Genomic DNA, 14,946 nt, shown 5'->3' with positions numbered 1-14,946 from the left:
TTCTTGGAGCAGCATTGCTGGTCCTGGCTTTTCTCAATGCTTCATAGCACCAGAGCAGTTGAGCTCATAAAATGTGAAGGACTTGGCTGAGTCAAGCCTTCACAGAGGTCACATGAGCCTGCAAGGGTGTCTGTTGGCTGCTGCTTCCCTCGAGGAGAAAGCAGGGAGGCTGCAGGGCTCTTCCCCTGCCTCCTCTGGGGCATCTGACGGTGAGAAAGCACAGACCTGGAACTGAAGCTGTCCGCTGTAGGAGGCTGCTGTGCATCTCGCTGTGTGCAGCAGCACCTTCACCAGCTGCATACCACTGCTCTGGGACTGTGTTCGTCTGGGTGACAAGGCTGGAGTCACCAGCCCTTGGAAGTCCTTGCAGCTTGGGTTTCTCTCTGGAGCCTGGCCCTTGTGGCTGCCAGCACCCACGGGAGCTTGCCTGGGGATGCTCTGGCCTCATCACTCCTGGCAGTCTCAACCTGTGAAGTAAGACGCTGCTGGCCCCTCTGTCCGAGAGGCGAGGGCTCCAGCTGGGCCAGCATGGTGTGTTGCCTTGCTGCCTTCCCTCTGCTGGGCAGCCGGAGGCTTGCTGCCTCCCCTGCCCTCGCATGCCCGGTACCTGCCTGCAGGGATGCTGCCCTGGCTTACCTTTGAGGTAATGCTCCTTTACCAGTCGAGTGGCTTGCCCCATCTGTCCACGCCAAGGGCAGAGCTGTGCCCTTGACAAGATGCATTTGGTGTGGCCACCCCTCCTGGGGAGCAGGGAGACCCCTCCACTGTGCCTGCTCCAGCCAGCCACTCGTGTCTGAGGTATAACGCTAGTGCTGCCGACCATGGGACCAGCCAGACCTCGGTGATGGCATCCCCTTCAAAACCTGCAGTGTTATCTATAGATTAAGGAGGCAACTGCAGGTGGGTGCTGGAACGCAGCAGCACTCTCCTGGTACCTGAGGTCACTGGCAGGAGCGCAGGCTTGGTGTGGGACTTGCATGGGCAGTGGGATGGTGGCTGACCTGACCTGGCAGCTGCCTGTCCTAAATATAGGCCCAGAGGGAGGCTTCAGGCTCCCAGAAGCTGAACTTTTTGCTGGTCTCTCCCAGGAGCACAGCTGGTTTCTCTCACTGAATATAGCAAGGGAGTAAAACGTGCTTCCCTTCCCCCGTGTGTGCCAAGGGGTGCAGGAATAAAAGAGCCGCACAGGGACTGGGCCTGGAGGAAGGGGGCTGCTCTGTTCCGGGGAGTGCTGAAGGGCCCTGCTGTCGCCTGGGATTGAGGCTGTCCCCAGGCACGGGCTGGCTGCTGCCCCCCCCCCCCCCCGGGGACCTTGTGCATTGGGCCGATCTGTGCTGCACTCCCCAGGCGCGCGTTGGGGCTCTGGGCACACTCGGGGGCCGGTGGCAGCTCTGGGGTGCTGCTCCTGCTTGGTGGCTCCCTCGCTGTTGGCAGCAGCTGAGCAGGACGCTGGTGCTGATGGCCCTGGTGACAGCCGGACTGGCCCGAGGGCAGCGCTGACCTGCTGCGGGTGTAACCACAGCCGACCTGCGAGGTACAGCATGACCTGCCAGGTACAGTGTGACTACACCACCGCCTCCCACCCTCCCTGCCCCGCTCCCTTCCCTGCCGCAGAGCAAAAGCACATGGGTCGGGCTCCCTTTCCCTCCCGCTCCTGCAGCCCCCGCGTAAGCCGGGGGTCCCTGGCATGCGGAGGCGGGGCGCGCGCGGCGCTGCGGGCTCACCCCTCGCCCCTGCAGCCAGGCAGAACAAGATGGCCCAGATCCCTGGCAGGGCTTTATGCAACCTCGCTGGTGCGAGCTATAAATAGGCGCAGCCATGGAGGCGAGGGGTGGCTCCGAGGTGGGCTCCTGCTCCCGGCGCTGTCACTCATGCCTGCACTGTCACTCATGCCTGCAGGCGAGCGCGCAGCAGGACCCCTAGCTCCGGCGGCTCTCGCGCCTGGAAGAAGGGATGGAGGCGGGGTGGGGGGAAGCCCTCCCTGGGAGCTGCCCCACACACACACTCGGGTGCTGTGGGGGGACCAGATGCTGCCTGGCATGGTGGGGGGGTTCTGTGCTGCGGGTACCCGCCGTAGGTGTCCCCCACAGCGCAGCCCGCCCCCTCGCTGGGCCGAGCGCAGCTGCGCGGGGAGTGCTCTCCTCCTCAGACTCCGCGGCGGGGGAACCCTTGCCCTCCCCGGCGGGCGCAGCGGGACCCCCACCGAAGGCCCCCCCCGGCCGGCCCTGGCGCATCAACACCCGGGCGGCCTCCGGGCAGCGAGGCCGCGAGCCCCCGCCCGCTCCCCAGCGCCTGCAGGGAGCACACGACAGCTCGGCGTTTTTTAACAATTTATTTGAAACGACGATAAATGAAAAAAACTAAACAAACAAAAAAACCCTCCCTCCCCTCCCCCCCAACCAAAACCAACCCAAAACTGTTTTAAAAAAAAAATAAAGGCCATTCATTGAAGATGCGACCTGATCCGGCGGCCCGAGGGCTCCCCGCGGGCAGTCCCGCCAGGGGGGCGCGGCCGCCCGCCAGCGCCGGCCCTTTAAGAGGCCCCCGACTCCACGGTCACCAATTGGCGCCCAACGGGCCGTTGCCATGGCGGCGGGGGCCGGGAGCCAATAGGGGGCGCCGTGGCTTTTCGAAATGGCTGCGACCAGGCACGGAGCGCCCGGCGGGAGGGAGGGGAGGGGCGGGGCGGGGCGCGGGCCCGGGCGGCGGGAGCCGGCCCACGTGGCGCGGGGGGCAGCGGGGGCGCCGCCGCCGCAAAATGGCTGCTATGGAAACCGGGCGGGAAAAAACCCTGCGAAGCACCGGGGAGACGGGGGCGAGGGGGAAGAGGGCTGGGAACCGTCTATACGCGGGGAGGGGCACGGCCGAAAACAAAAGGGCGCGATCGGGGCGAAGCCGCGGGGTGGGGGAAGCTTGGGGGCGCGGGGAGGGGTGGGGGATGGAAAAAACGGGGTGCCGGAGAAGGGAGGGCTGGGGAAGCCGCAGCCCCGCTCACCGCGCGCGGCGGCGGCGGCGGCGCCGAGTCAGCAACACAAAGACAAAGCGGGTCCCCTGGGGTCCGTCCTCAGAGCAGCCTGTGTGGCGGGGCTCACAGTCCGGGGGGCGGCGGGGGCTCCCTGCGCCCCGCTCTCATGCCTTCCTGCTCTTGAGCGCCTTGGGCTTTGCCGACTTCTTCACCTTCTTGCCCCCAGGGGAGGCGGCTCCCTTCTTGGCGGCCTTCTTGGCTTTGCCCTTGTCCTTCTTCGCCGCCGCGCCGCCAGCTCCTTTTTTGTGGGATTTCTTCTCGGGCTTCTTGCTCTTGGCCGCCGGCTTCTTCTCCGCCCGCCGGGACGTGGAAGCCGTCGCCTTCTTGTGAGACTTATGGGCGCCGCTGCCCGCGCCCCCGTCGCCGCCGCCTTCCAGCTTCTTCCTGTTGAGCTTGAAGGAGCCATTGGCGCCGGTGCCCTTGACCTGGAGCAGCGTATCGTTCTGCACCAGGGCCTTGATGGAGTACTTCAGGTAGGTCCTGCCGTTCTGCTGGTCGAACCAGGCCACCTTCTTGGCCTCGTTGTAGATCTTGGCCAACGAGGAACCATTGCGCTCGCCCAGCTTGCGGATCGTCTCAACCACCAGCTGGCTGTATTTGCCCGGTTGGTTCTTCTTCTTGTTGTTCTTCTTCTTCTTCGACGGCGACAGCGAGGAGGAGCCGCCGCCTCCGCCGCCTTTCGCTTTCTTAGCGGCCGCTTTCTTCTCCGGGGCAAGCGGCACCTCCTCCGCCTCGGTCAGGGGCAGATCGGCTTCTTCCAGCTCTACCGACATGATGCCGCAGGCGCGGGAGGAGCGGCTGGGGAGGGCACGGGCAGCCGCGGCGTGGCGGAGGCCCGGCGCGGGGCGCTGCTCTCCGGCTCCGCTCCGCTCGGCTCCGCGCCGCCGCCGCGCTCTGCCGGGGCGGGCTCCGCCGCCGCCCTTTATATGGGCGCGGGGCGGACCACGTTGAGAACAACAACAGCCTGGTCCGCCGCCAGCTCCAACTTGTGCTTCTTGGGGCCCTTTCGCGGGGCTCCCGCGCCGCCGCCCGGCCCCCCCGCACCGCCCCGCCCGCCCCACGCCCCGCGCCCCGCCGCCCCCCAGCCCGCCGCCGCCCCCCAGCTGCCCGTTGCACGCCGCTTGCCGCCCCCCGCCGCGATTTCGGGGGCGCGCCCGGCACGGCGGCGGTAGCGAGGAGGGGGGCGCCCGGCGCGGCGGCAGCTGGAGCCCCGCGGCGGCCCCCCCGCGCGTCGCCGCCGCCGCCGCCCGCCGCCCGAGAGGGGCCACCGCCGGAGGGGGGAGGTGGCAGGCGGCGGGGGGCGGCGGCGTCGGCGCTGGCCCCGGGTTCTCCGAAGGGAACTAACACAGGCGACGCCCTCCCGCGGCCGCCGGCAGCAGCGCGGAGACGCCGCGCCGAGGCCGGGGGTCCCCGCCCCGGCGACGGGGGCCGCCCCCCCCACCGACCCTCACCCCGGCGGCCGCCCGGACTGGGGCCCCATGTGGGGAGCCCTGCGTATCCGGTGTGCCACCCCCCTCCCCCGCGGCGGGCATCGCCCCGCAGCGGAGGATGCGGGCAGCGCGGCGGGTGCAGATGGACTGGCGGAGGGGGTGACTAGGGGGACCCCCGGCTTGGCACGGTGCGTGAATCGCTGCCGTCCCTGCAGCCCTGCTCGCCGCGGGGTGGGTTGGGGCTCCTAGCCTCGCTGCAGGCCGCAGCTCTGCATGGGCTGGAGGGCTGGGGGCAAGAGCGGGGCTATGAACCTCCCCAAATACACCCAACCTCCCAAATCCCACCGGGCGAACGAGGCTTCCCAGGGAGGGGTGTGCACTTTGTAGAGCCTTTGTAGAGCCCCGGGGCCGAGCCTGGGGGGCCCCCTCTTCCCCCCCGCTCCGCACCTGGGAGCGGGATCCGTGTGCCCCCGCCGTGGGTGGGCCGGGGCGGGTGCGTGCGCAGTGGCACCCGCAGGCGTGTGCCGGGACAGTGGGGACACGCACAGGGGTGTGCATACGCGTGCACACAGCCCTACACACGCGCACACGTACACACCCGCACACACTCTCGCACCCCGCCCCCTGCCCACGCACGCCGCGCCGAGACCTCACAGCCCCTCCGCCTTCCCTTCCTCCTCCTCTCCCCATCCCCCGGCTTCTCTCCGCCATTTCCCTCGCCCGGGCCCCCCGCCGCCGAGGGGACAAGCCCCTTCTGCCCGCGTCGGTGGGGCTTCCTGGGGCCGGGTCCTGCCCGGCCGTGTCCCCCTCCCCGTCCTGCAGCGGGGTGCCCTATTCCTCCCCCCGCCCCCCCCCCCTCCCCCCAGGAGAGACACTACCCCCATAACGGCGGGGCGCTGTTCCCCCATAGCAGCCGTGTCCAGGCACCCCTGTGATGAGTTGCGTCCGGTCTCTGGGAGCTGCGAGACGCTGCGGCAGGAGGAGTGGGGTGACCCAGACGAGTGCGGGGGGCCTGGGTGTGTCGGGAAGGGCACGGCCCCGGGACCCCACAGCAGGACCAGCAGGGCCCCCTCGGCCCTGGGGCAGGCAGCATTGCATACCCACCCCTGGGACGTAGCACCCACCGCCCCGCCTGAAACTGCTGCAACGGGGTGCAGCGGTGGGTAGGATGTGTAATGTATAGATACGTGTGTGTGTGTGTGTGTAACATACAAACATATAAGTGTCTAAATGTGTAGAGCTAATGCTGTAACCAAATGGAGACTTACCTTTAAGCTGGCTATATGTTATGGTTGTATAGGGGGAGTGTGTATTTTATAGGGGTGTCTTACATATATATGTAATATAGTTATTATTTATTGTAATAGCTACATGTAAATTTAAAAGAAATGTAAGTGCATGCATATGCATAACACCTAGGTATATATTTGTAAAATACTGACATAAACATATGAATATTTAAATAAAAGATGCATGGGGCGGAGGGCGAGGCCGGGCCGGGCGATGAGCGCTGCACATTTGTGTGGCTGTGGGTGCGTGTGGGAAGCTCCGTGCTTGAACGCCACGTGCTGGGCACCTGGAGTGTCAGTGGGAGCGTGTCTCTCCCGTCCCCCCAAGGAGAGGGCAGGAGCGAGAACACACATGTATACATATAGGAAGATATAAATATTTGAATAAAATACAGGGTGGAGGCAGTGTGTGTATGTGTGCTTCTCTGAGTATGGGAGAAAATAGCTCCCCCCTCTACACACACATTCTCTCCTTATATGTACATATATACTTTGACACAGCAAGTCTTGTTCCCATACACCTCTCTTTCGTATACCTATGCACAGATAAAAACAGCGAGCCATTCACACATATACACATTTCTCTCACACATAATCTGTATATGCATATATACACATATACTGTGAGACTGAGCTGTTACCACACAATTACTCTTGCTGTGTATACACATATATAGGCATACATACTTATATTGAGACACACTTCTCTCACATGCACTTCTATCGGTGTGTATATATATGTGCATATACACATATACAGAGTGTTGAAAGATTCACACACAGTACTCTCACTGGATATGCCTATATGCATATATAGATATATATCTATATATAGATATATATAGAAATAGGGGGATGAGAGAGAGAGAGGGTGCTGGTCAAACACACAAAGAATAGTCTCACTATACACACACAGGCATAATGTATCTGTATATGTATATACATATGTATATGGGGGGGGACCTGTTCCTGCTCACACACACACACACGCCTCTCTCAACCTCCTGTATGTGTACACACACCCCCACACCCCGTGTGATACTTCACACACAGACACACGCTACCCCCTTGACATATGGAATTGCATATATTCATCTATACTTAGCTGTTCACACACAAATATGTACACAGTATTCTCTCTCGTTATATACATATATATGCAGACACATACATACACAGAGTGAGCGAGAGCTGTTCACACACATCGTTCTCTCTCTTGCACTCTCTCTCCAGATATATATGCAGAGAGAGAGAGAGAGCGCGCATGCTATGCTCTCACACACATTTCCTGTCATTCTATGTTCCCCCACCCCATACACATGTATAATCTCTGGGGTGCAGAAATGTATGCGTGTATATATATTTTTCTCTATGGATATATATATGTAGAGCGTTAGTGAGTTTTTCTTACACACACACACAATACTGTCTCTTTCTATATAGATGGATATATACATATACACTCATATACAGAGAAACTATGCACACATAATTCTCTATATACACATATACATATGTAATTAGAGGGCTGCTTACACACACACACTATTCTCTCTCCATATATAGAGAGAGCTGTTTTCACACATCATACTCCTTTCTCTTGCTGTATGTATACATATATATGCATAATACATATATACTCTACATACAGAGTTGTTCACATGTAATTCTCACTACATATATAGACTTAGGCACAGTTCTCTTGCTATACACATGCATATATATGTGTGTATACAGAAAGAGTGGGCAAGAGCTGTTCACACACATGTAATTCACTCTCTATATGTATATACATACACTTAGGGAGAGATGTTCACATACAAATTCTCTTCCAATTACATATATAGACACACACACACACGTATATGTAGATAGCTGTTGTTTCTCACACATACACTCCTCCTCTCTCCCCATATGCATATACACACACGCATGCATGCATATGTAGTCTATATGTGTGTATATATGGAGAGAGCTGTTCCCAAACACACAAAATTCTTTCACTACGTACATACTTTTTAGGGAGAGAGAGAGCGCGCTGTTCAGACACACATATTTTTCCCTTGTTATATATAGATATAAGCATATATGCATACATACTTATATGTATACACACATGCAAAAAGCTGTTCACACACACACATAATTCTCTAACTGCATTAAAAAGGTGCATATATACATATATAATGAAAGGTAGACCCATTGTCTGTCTCTCATACACACACACACTTCTCCCTCTTGAGCCACAGATACATACATATGTATGTGTGCGCATATATAGCAAGGGAGCGTGAGGGATGTTCACACACACAGAGCTCTCTGTCACTGTATATATACACACACAGAGACATATATAGAGAAAGGGGGGGAGAGCTGGTTGAACACAATTGTTTCACTACACACACCCACATACATATGTATGCATATACACATATACTGGTGGGGGGAGAGGTCTGCTTTCTGATACACACACACTCTCTGTCTCTCTCGATATGTACAATATATACACAGAGTGAGAGAGCAAGTGCACTTTTCACACACCTACATCTATATCTTCTATAGAAAATTGCATCTCTGCAGCTCTAAGAGAGTGAGCTGATCACACACAAATGCATGCACAGTATACTCTCTCTCTGCAGATACATTTATAAAGAGCTGTTCACACACATTGTCTCTCTTAATGTATGTTTAGACATACATACATATATACATAACAAAACAGGCGAGAGCGATTCATGCACACAAACACATTTTCCATCTCGCTTTTCCCCCACCCGCCCCATACACATGTGTAATCTCTGGGGTACCTAAATATATGCATATATAGGGGGAGTGTGTACATATGAATATATATCATACTATAATCTCTGTATGTACATGCATAAGTACAGCGAGCAAGAGCCGTTCTCACACGCACTACTCTCTCTTGCTATATATATATGAATATATAGATGCATATATACACACAGAAACTTCACACACATCCTCACTCTCTATATACATACATAATTAGAGCGCATACTGTTTACACAAAACCACACTATTCTCTCTCCATATTTATGCATATATGTATATACTTAGTGAGCTGTTCTCACAGACATCCTCTTGCTATATAGAATCATAGAATCGTTAGGGTTGGAATAGGCCCTTAAGATCATCGAGTCCAACCGCTAACCTGTCACTGCCAAGTCCACCACTAAACCATATCCTCAAGCACCACATCTACCCGTCTTTTAAATACCTCCAGGGATGGAGACTCCACCACCTCCCTGGGCAGCCTGTTCCAATGCGTGACAACCCTTTCAGCGAAGAAGTTTTTTCTAATGTCCAACCTAAACTTCCCCTGGCGCAGCTTGAGGCTGTTTCCTCTTGTCCTATGGCTTGTTACTAGGGAGAAGAGACCGACCCCCCACCTCGCTACAACCTCCCTTCAGGTAGTTGCAGAGAGCGATAAGGTCTCCCCTCAGCCTCCTCTTCTCCAGGCTAAACAACCCCAGCTCCCTCAGCCGCTCCTCATAAGACTTGTGCTCTAGACCCTTCACCATCTTCATTGGCCTTCTTTGGACACGCTCCAGCACCTTGATGTCCTTCTTATAGTGAGGGGCCCAAAACTGCACATATATGCACTCTCTATATTGAGAGCTCATCACACACACCCTTGTCTCACTACATATATATAGTATATACTGAGAGATCTTTTAACATTCACAGTTCTCTTCCTGCATATACACACATATATATTTATATACATACATATATACAGGCAGACAGCTGTTCGCTCACAGTTGCACAATTCTCTCTTGCTATACAGACACACACACACATATGTATATACTTAGATATTGGTGGGGAGGAAAGAGGTAACAGGTGTCTCAGTCTCTCTTTTCCCCTGTCTCCCTCCTGCATATATACATATATACTGAGAGCTGCTCAGAGAGCTGTTCTCACACAATCTTCCTTTATATATATATACACACACACATATATGCATATATATATAGATATATACAGAGAGAGACTGGTCACATACATACAAACAAAATTTTACACACACACACACACACACACGTAGGCATATACACAAGAGCTCAGGTCACACCCCAATGCCTGCACCGCCCCCCCCATCTCTGTCTATATGCGCATACATGTATACACAGAGAGGGCTTTTCACACGCACGCACGTGCACACACACACACATACTACTCCCCCCCTCCCCTGATATATACATCTATACTTAGCTTAGCTGTTCATGCACACATACACAGTAGTCCCTCTTGCCATATACACACACAGAGTGAGAGCCATTCACACACACTATTCTCTCCTGGGGTGGGTGTGTGCATATATATATATATATTCAGCTATATTTGTGTATATACTTGAGAAAAAGAGCGAGAGCTTTTCAAACACACGTGAGTACACACGGACACACACACACATTTTTCTACCATTCTCTCTCCCCTCCCCCAAAGTACAGTCTCTGGGATGCATAAATATATACAGATATATGCTTTTATCTTGGTATATATTCTCTCTCTACGTATATACATGTGTAGCGAGTGAGCGATAGCTGTCCTCACACACACAATACTTTCTCTTGCTACAGATGTGCACATATATATATGCTTACATATATATGTACAGAGAGACTGTTCACACACAGTTTTCTATACGCAATATACATATATAATTAGAGAAAACACTGTTTATACACAAGTGCATATACAGAGGGAGAACATGCAAGCCGTTCACACATGCATAATTCTTACTACATGTATATACATATATACTTAGAAAGGGATAGAGTGCTCTTCACACAAATTCTCTTGCTATATATATACACACACACACACGCATATGTATGTCAGAGGGAGTTATTCTTGCACACATTCTCTCTTGCTATAAATATATGCACATACACAAATACACATATATACATCCATACTTACATATGGAGGGAGAGTGACTTGTTCACTCACCTCTTTCTCTCACTCTGTATGTATGCATATATACTCACCCAGAGAGAGCACCGTTCACACACACAATATCTATCTCACTATATATGCACACATATATGAATATATAATTTAATACATTATAACGTATAATTAGAGAAGTTTGTGTGCACACACACAGACACACTCACACATGGTATTCCCCCATCTATACAGATAAAGACACACACTACACTCTCTGTGTACATATATATTTACAGAGAGTGTGCACAGGAGCTGTTCACACATATAGCCTTTCTCTTCTATGTAGACACACATGCACATATATACATGTATGAGAGAGAGCATGCACCCTATTTACACACAGGCCCCATTCCCATGTCCCCTGCCACATATACTTTGTTTACTTATATACATAACTAATTGTGTGTGTCTGTATTTCCTAACATCCTCTCTGTCTTCCCCCTGCCCCTCCCCAAGAGAGAAAAGGACCTACACAGAAACATCCCCTCCACACCCACACACCCCTCAAATGCATGTGGGGTATCTATGTGTGAGGGTGTGATTTCTCCTACCCTCTCTTCTGCCCTCATATATAATCTCTGGGATGCATGGGAGGATGTGTATATGTATCTATCTTGATCTATATTCTCTGTCTGTGTGTGTGTGTGTGTATGGCAAAAGCGCACAAGGGAGCCAGTCGCCCCCCCGCCCCCCATGCAGATATCCCCATAGCCACCTCTATGCAGAATTTATTTTTGTGCCTGTATTTTCTTTCATTACCTCTCCCTGCCTCCCCCTCTTTCCTTTCTCAAAGAAATGCAGAACTAGCTAAACTACACACACACCTGTATATCACTCTTATATAAAAAACACATAAATATATCAATAATATATAAAAATACATAGAAAACACAGAGAAGTGTGTAAATATAAAAAAAATAAAGTATTGGGGGGGTATCTCTGTGTGTGTAGACAGAGAAAGAAGAAACCCCACACATGGGCGCTTACAAAAACAAGCATATAAGTATAAAATAGTTTAAAATGTGTCGAGTGTGTATGATCATCTCTTCTCTCCATATACAGGGCTGATAGATAATACATAGACATGCACACACATTTGTAGGTGTCTATATCTATACATTTATATTTAAATGCTTTTATATAAAGATATAAAAAAATATATGAGGGTAGCCATATCTACGTGTGAGGTATCTTTTTCTCTGAATATATATGTGTATGTATATGAAGAAATAATTGTTGCGTGTGTGTGCATTGGTAAGCCTGCAACCACGCATGTCTCATAAACGGAAACCTAAAAGTAAACTAACTTGTTCTCTTTGTCTCTGAGCCTTGGGATATGTGTCTGTGTAAGTATAATATAGCAACTCTCCCCCCATCCCCCCCGCCATGCTGTCTTGTTCGTGCTCCTGTGCTTCCTTGCTATGTTGCTCTCTAGCTCACAAAAGATGTCTTCTGATAAATATATACGTATACACATTACTGCTTGTGTAAATGTGTTTGTATATGTAAACCACATACACACAAATGTTTAGCTAAAATATTTCTGTGTACTTACAGAGTCCTGAGCCTATTTTTGTGCTTATGAGCAAACATTCCCCTACAAGCACCCCAGGGTATGTGCTGGGTGGGGGGGTCTGTGCACACCTGGGTGCTGCAGCCCCGGCCGCATGCCTGCGTGCTGGGGCGGCAGTGGTGGTGGTGGGGGCTGGTGGCAGTGGCGGCCGTTTGGGGCTCCAGGTGTGCAGGGATGGGGCTGGCACCCTGCCTGCCCGCAATGGCTGTGGCAGCAGGCAGGAGGGGTCCTGCTGTGGGGTCAGGGCAGGTTGCAATGTGGGAAACACCCAGGCCCAAAGCCCGCCTGAGTGCTGCTGCCAAGGGACATGGCAACCTTTCCCACCCCAGGCTTCACAGCTTGGCCTCTCCGTGCCGCTTTCCATGTGCCAGTGCCGGTGGTCTGTCTTTAATTTGACACTACTCCCCCACACACACAGCCCCTGCAGCAGCAATATGGTTGTTCGATTCCTCAACTTTCATATTTGTGCCAGCGCCTCACAAAACACAGCTGCCTTCGTGAATGGCTCCAACCCCTCAGCAGGGTGCACCTGGCTACCCTACCACAACCCCGCTCATGGTTTTACCCACTGGTAAGGGCTGGGATCACACCACTTTGCAAATGCAGGGCCCTGGTTGCAGCTATTGCCTGTTACACATGGTGTGGATGGGGAAACCACCCCTCTTCCCTTCCACCAGCCAGCCTCCTTCTTCAGGTTTCTCCCTCCTGCCCAGCCAGGATCTGAGCAAAGAGCAAAACCAGCCTTTCAGCTGCCTCGGTGCATCAGCAGAACACCTCAGCCTCTTCCAGGGCAAGGTTTCCTCTGGGATTTGCCCAGCAGCAAGTCACCCTTGCACACATCACCATTGCACCTGCAGCTCATTAGGCAAAAACATCAGCACAGAAGCCATGAGGCCTCATTGATGTAGGAGTGGTTTTGAACAGTGGTTTTAAGCACACTTGTACCCTGCAGGAACAATCGGCCCAGCCAGCTTCTCCAGTCTCAGGCTTCTTCAGACTACGACAAGTGATTCTTGCAGGAACACCAGTCCCCATCTGTGACAGCGTCAGCCCTGAGTATAACAGCAGGGCACTAATTCCCACACTGCTCACCTCCTGCACTGTGTGCATATATATTCTCACTGCAAAAGCATTGCTTTGTAGGTGGTAAATAGAATTCTCCCCTCCCTTTCAGCATCTGTAACATCCTGCAGCAAGGAGCTCCACAGCTGTTCTACCCCCTGTGGAGCACTCTCCCTGTGCCTTGTGTCACTGCCAGTTTATTTGATAGGACAGAGATTAGTGTCTCTTCAGGGCTCGTCCAAAGCTGCACCAAACAGCACTTCCAGCCTCAGCTCCACCACCCAAGGCCAAAGCAGCAGGCATTAGGTGCAGGGTTAAGACCATCCCCTTTCTGCAAAACATCACTTCATAGTTATTACTTCCCCACCCTAGAACTGTACATACACAAAACAAGTGCAGAGTGACACTTTAAATGGAGATGAGTAGAAAGTCTGAGTCTGTCAAAAAGATGTGGACAGAAAAGCGGTCCCACCAGGACACAGTGCTATTGCAGAGTAGTTATTTGAAATTGATGTGGACAGCAAAAGCCCAGTCAAATAAGAAAAAAGCACGATAGGATAAAGCCATAAAATAGGATATAGAGCAAAGACTGTTAGAAGGCTCTTGAAATAACTGGCCTCATTTCTCTATACTTTGTTTTCCATCTTCCTGTAGGCATAGCAGTAGTGAGCTCAGCAAGCAAGCAGAGGGTCATGCCCAGAGTCTAGAAATTAAAGGCTTAACTTTGACTGGGCTCGACCAAGGAAAGGTCCTTAACTCAAACCAGCCTTGCTTCTCCTCCAGCTGAAGCACCTAACTGAGGAGCTGGGAAGAACTGAGCCTGCCCTTCCCACCAACTCCTCCCAGCAGAGGGTAGCAAGAGCTTTAGCAGCACTACCCTCCTCTCCACCCTTCCACAAAGGTTTTCACATGCCCAGGCCAGGGCCGAAGGACTATGCTTACAGAAGAGCACCATCCCTGCCACTGCAAGCAACTTCAAGAAAGGCAGAGGGAGAGCTGCCCTACTACAGTTTTGGGTCAGCCAAGCAAGCAGGGCCTGCTCAACCCACTCAAGAAAAGCAATCTGGAAGGCACAGACGTTCTAGTATGAAGGATGTCTGTGCTTCCTATTAGCAGCCACTGGCTTGCTAAAATGGTGACTATATAGAGGAAAGAAAGCATGTTAGTGGAAGAAAGTAGTCAGAACCAGGAGTAAACAAGAAGGTTTGTTCTTGTTAAGTTTATTGGCATCATGTTTGTCTCTTTACATAAGAGCTCAGCCTACGTACTAGAATGTAGACCTCTGGAAAACAGGTAGAAGGGCTCCATTTAAGCAAGCTACAAACGCAAGAACAAATACCAGGAAGAAAGGAAGAGAGGAAAGGGACTAGATTGCCAAGTTTTTCCATACCAAAAATCCAGATTAGCAGTCAGTAAGAAGAAAGGGAAGATTCATAGTCCAGGTCATTCATCAAGAAACAGCTACCACAACCCAGGTGGGAGAGGAGCTCCTTCCACAGCACAAAGAGCCACTGGGACACCTCAGCTCTGGCTCCTTCTCACACTCGCTCCAGGATGTTAGGAGTTAAGCAGTAGGGGAGGTGAACA

The 14,946-nt window shown here is 52.8% G+C and overlaps 1 protein-coding gene across 1 annotated transcript; it reads right to left on the bottom strand.

Annotated features, from left to right (window-relative positions):
- Positions 1-2,426: 2,426 nt before the first annotated feature.
- H1-10 (H1.10 linker histone) lies at positions 2,427-3,934 on the bottom strand. Its single transcript, XM_075096045.1, has one exon. It carries the CDS (start codon positions 3,796-3,798, stop codon positions 3,130-3,132), a length of 669 nt encoding a protein of 222 aa, XP_074952146.1. The 5' UTR covers positions 3,799-3,934; the 3' UTR covers positions 2,427-3,129.
- Between the last annotated feature and the right edge of the window lie 11,012 nt (positions 3,935-14,946).

Source organism: Phalacrocorax aristotelis, chromosome 6, assembly GCF_949628215.1.
Source record: "Phalacrocorax aristotelis chromosome 6, bGulAri2.1, whole genome shotgun sequence".
Lineage (NCBI taxonomy): Eukaryota > Metazoa > Chordata > Aves > Suliformes > Phalacrocoracidae > Phalacrocorax > Phalacrocorax aristotelis.
Note: the sequence above shows the minus strand (reverse complement) of the source record. Positions and strands in the feature narration are given on the sequence as shown.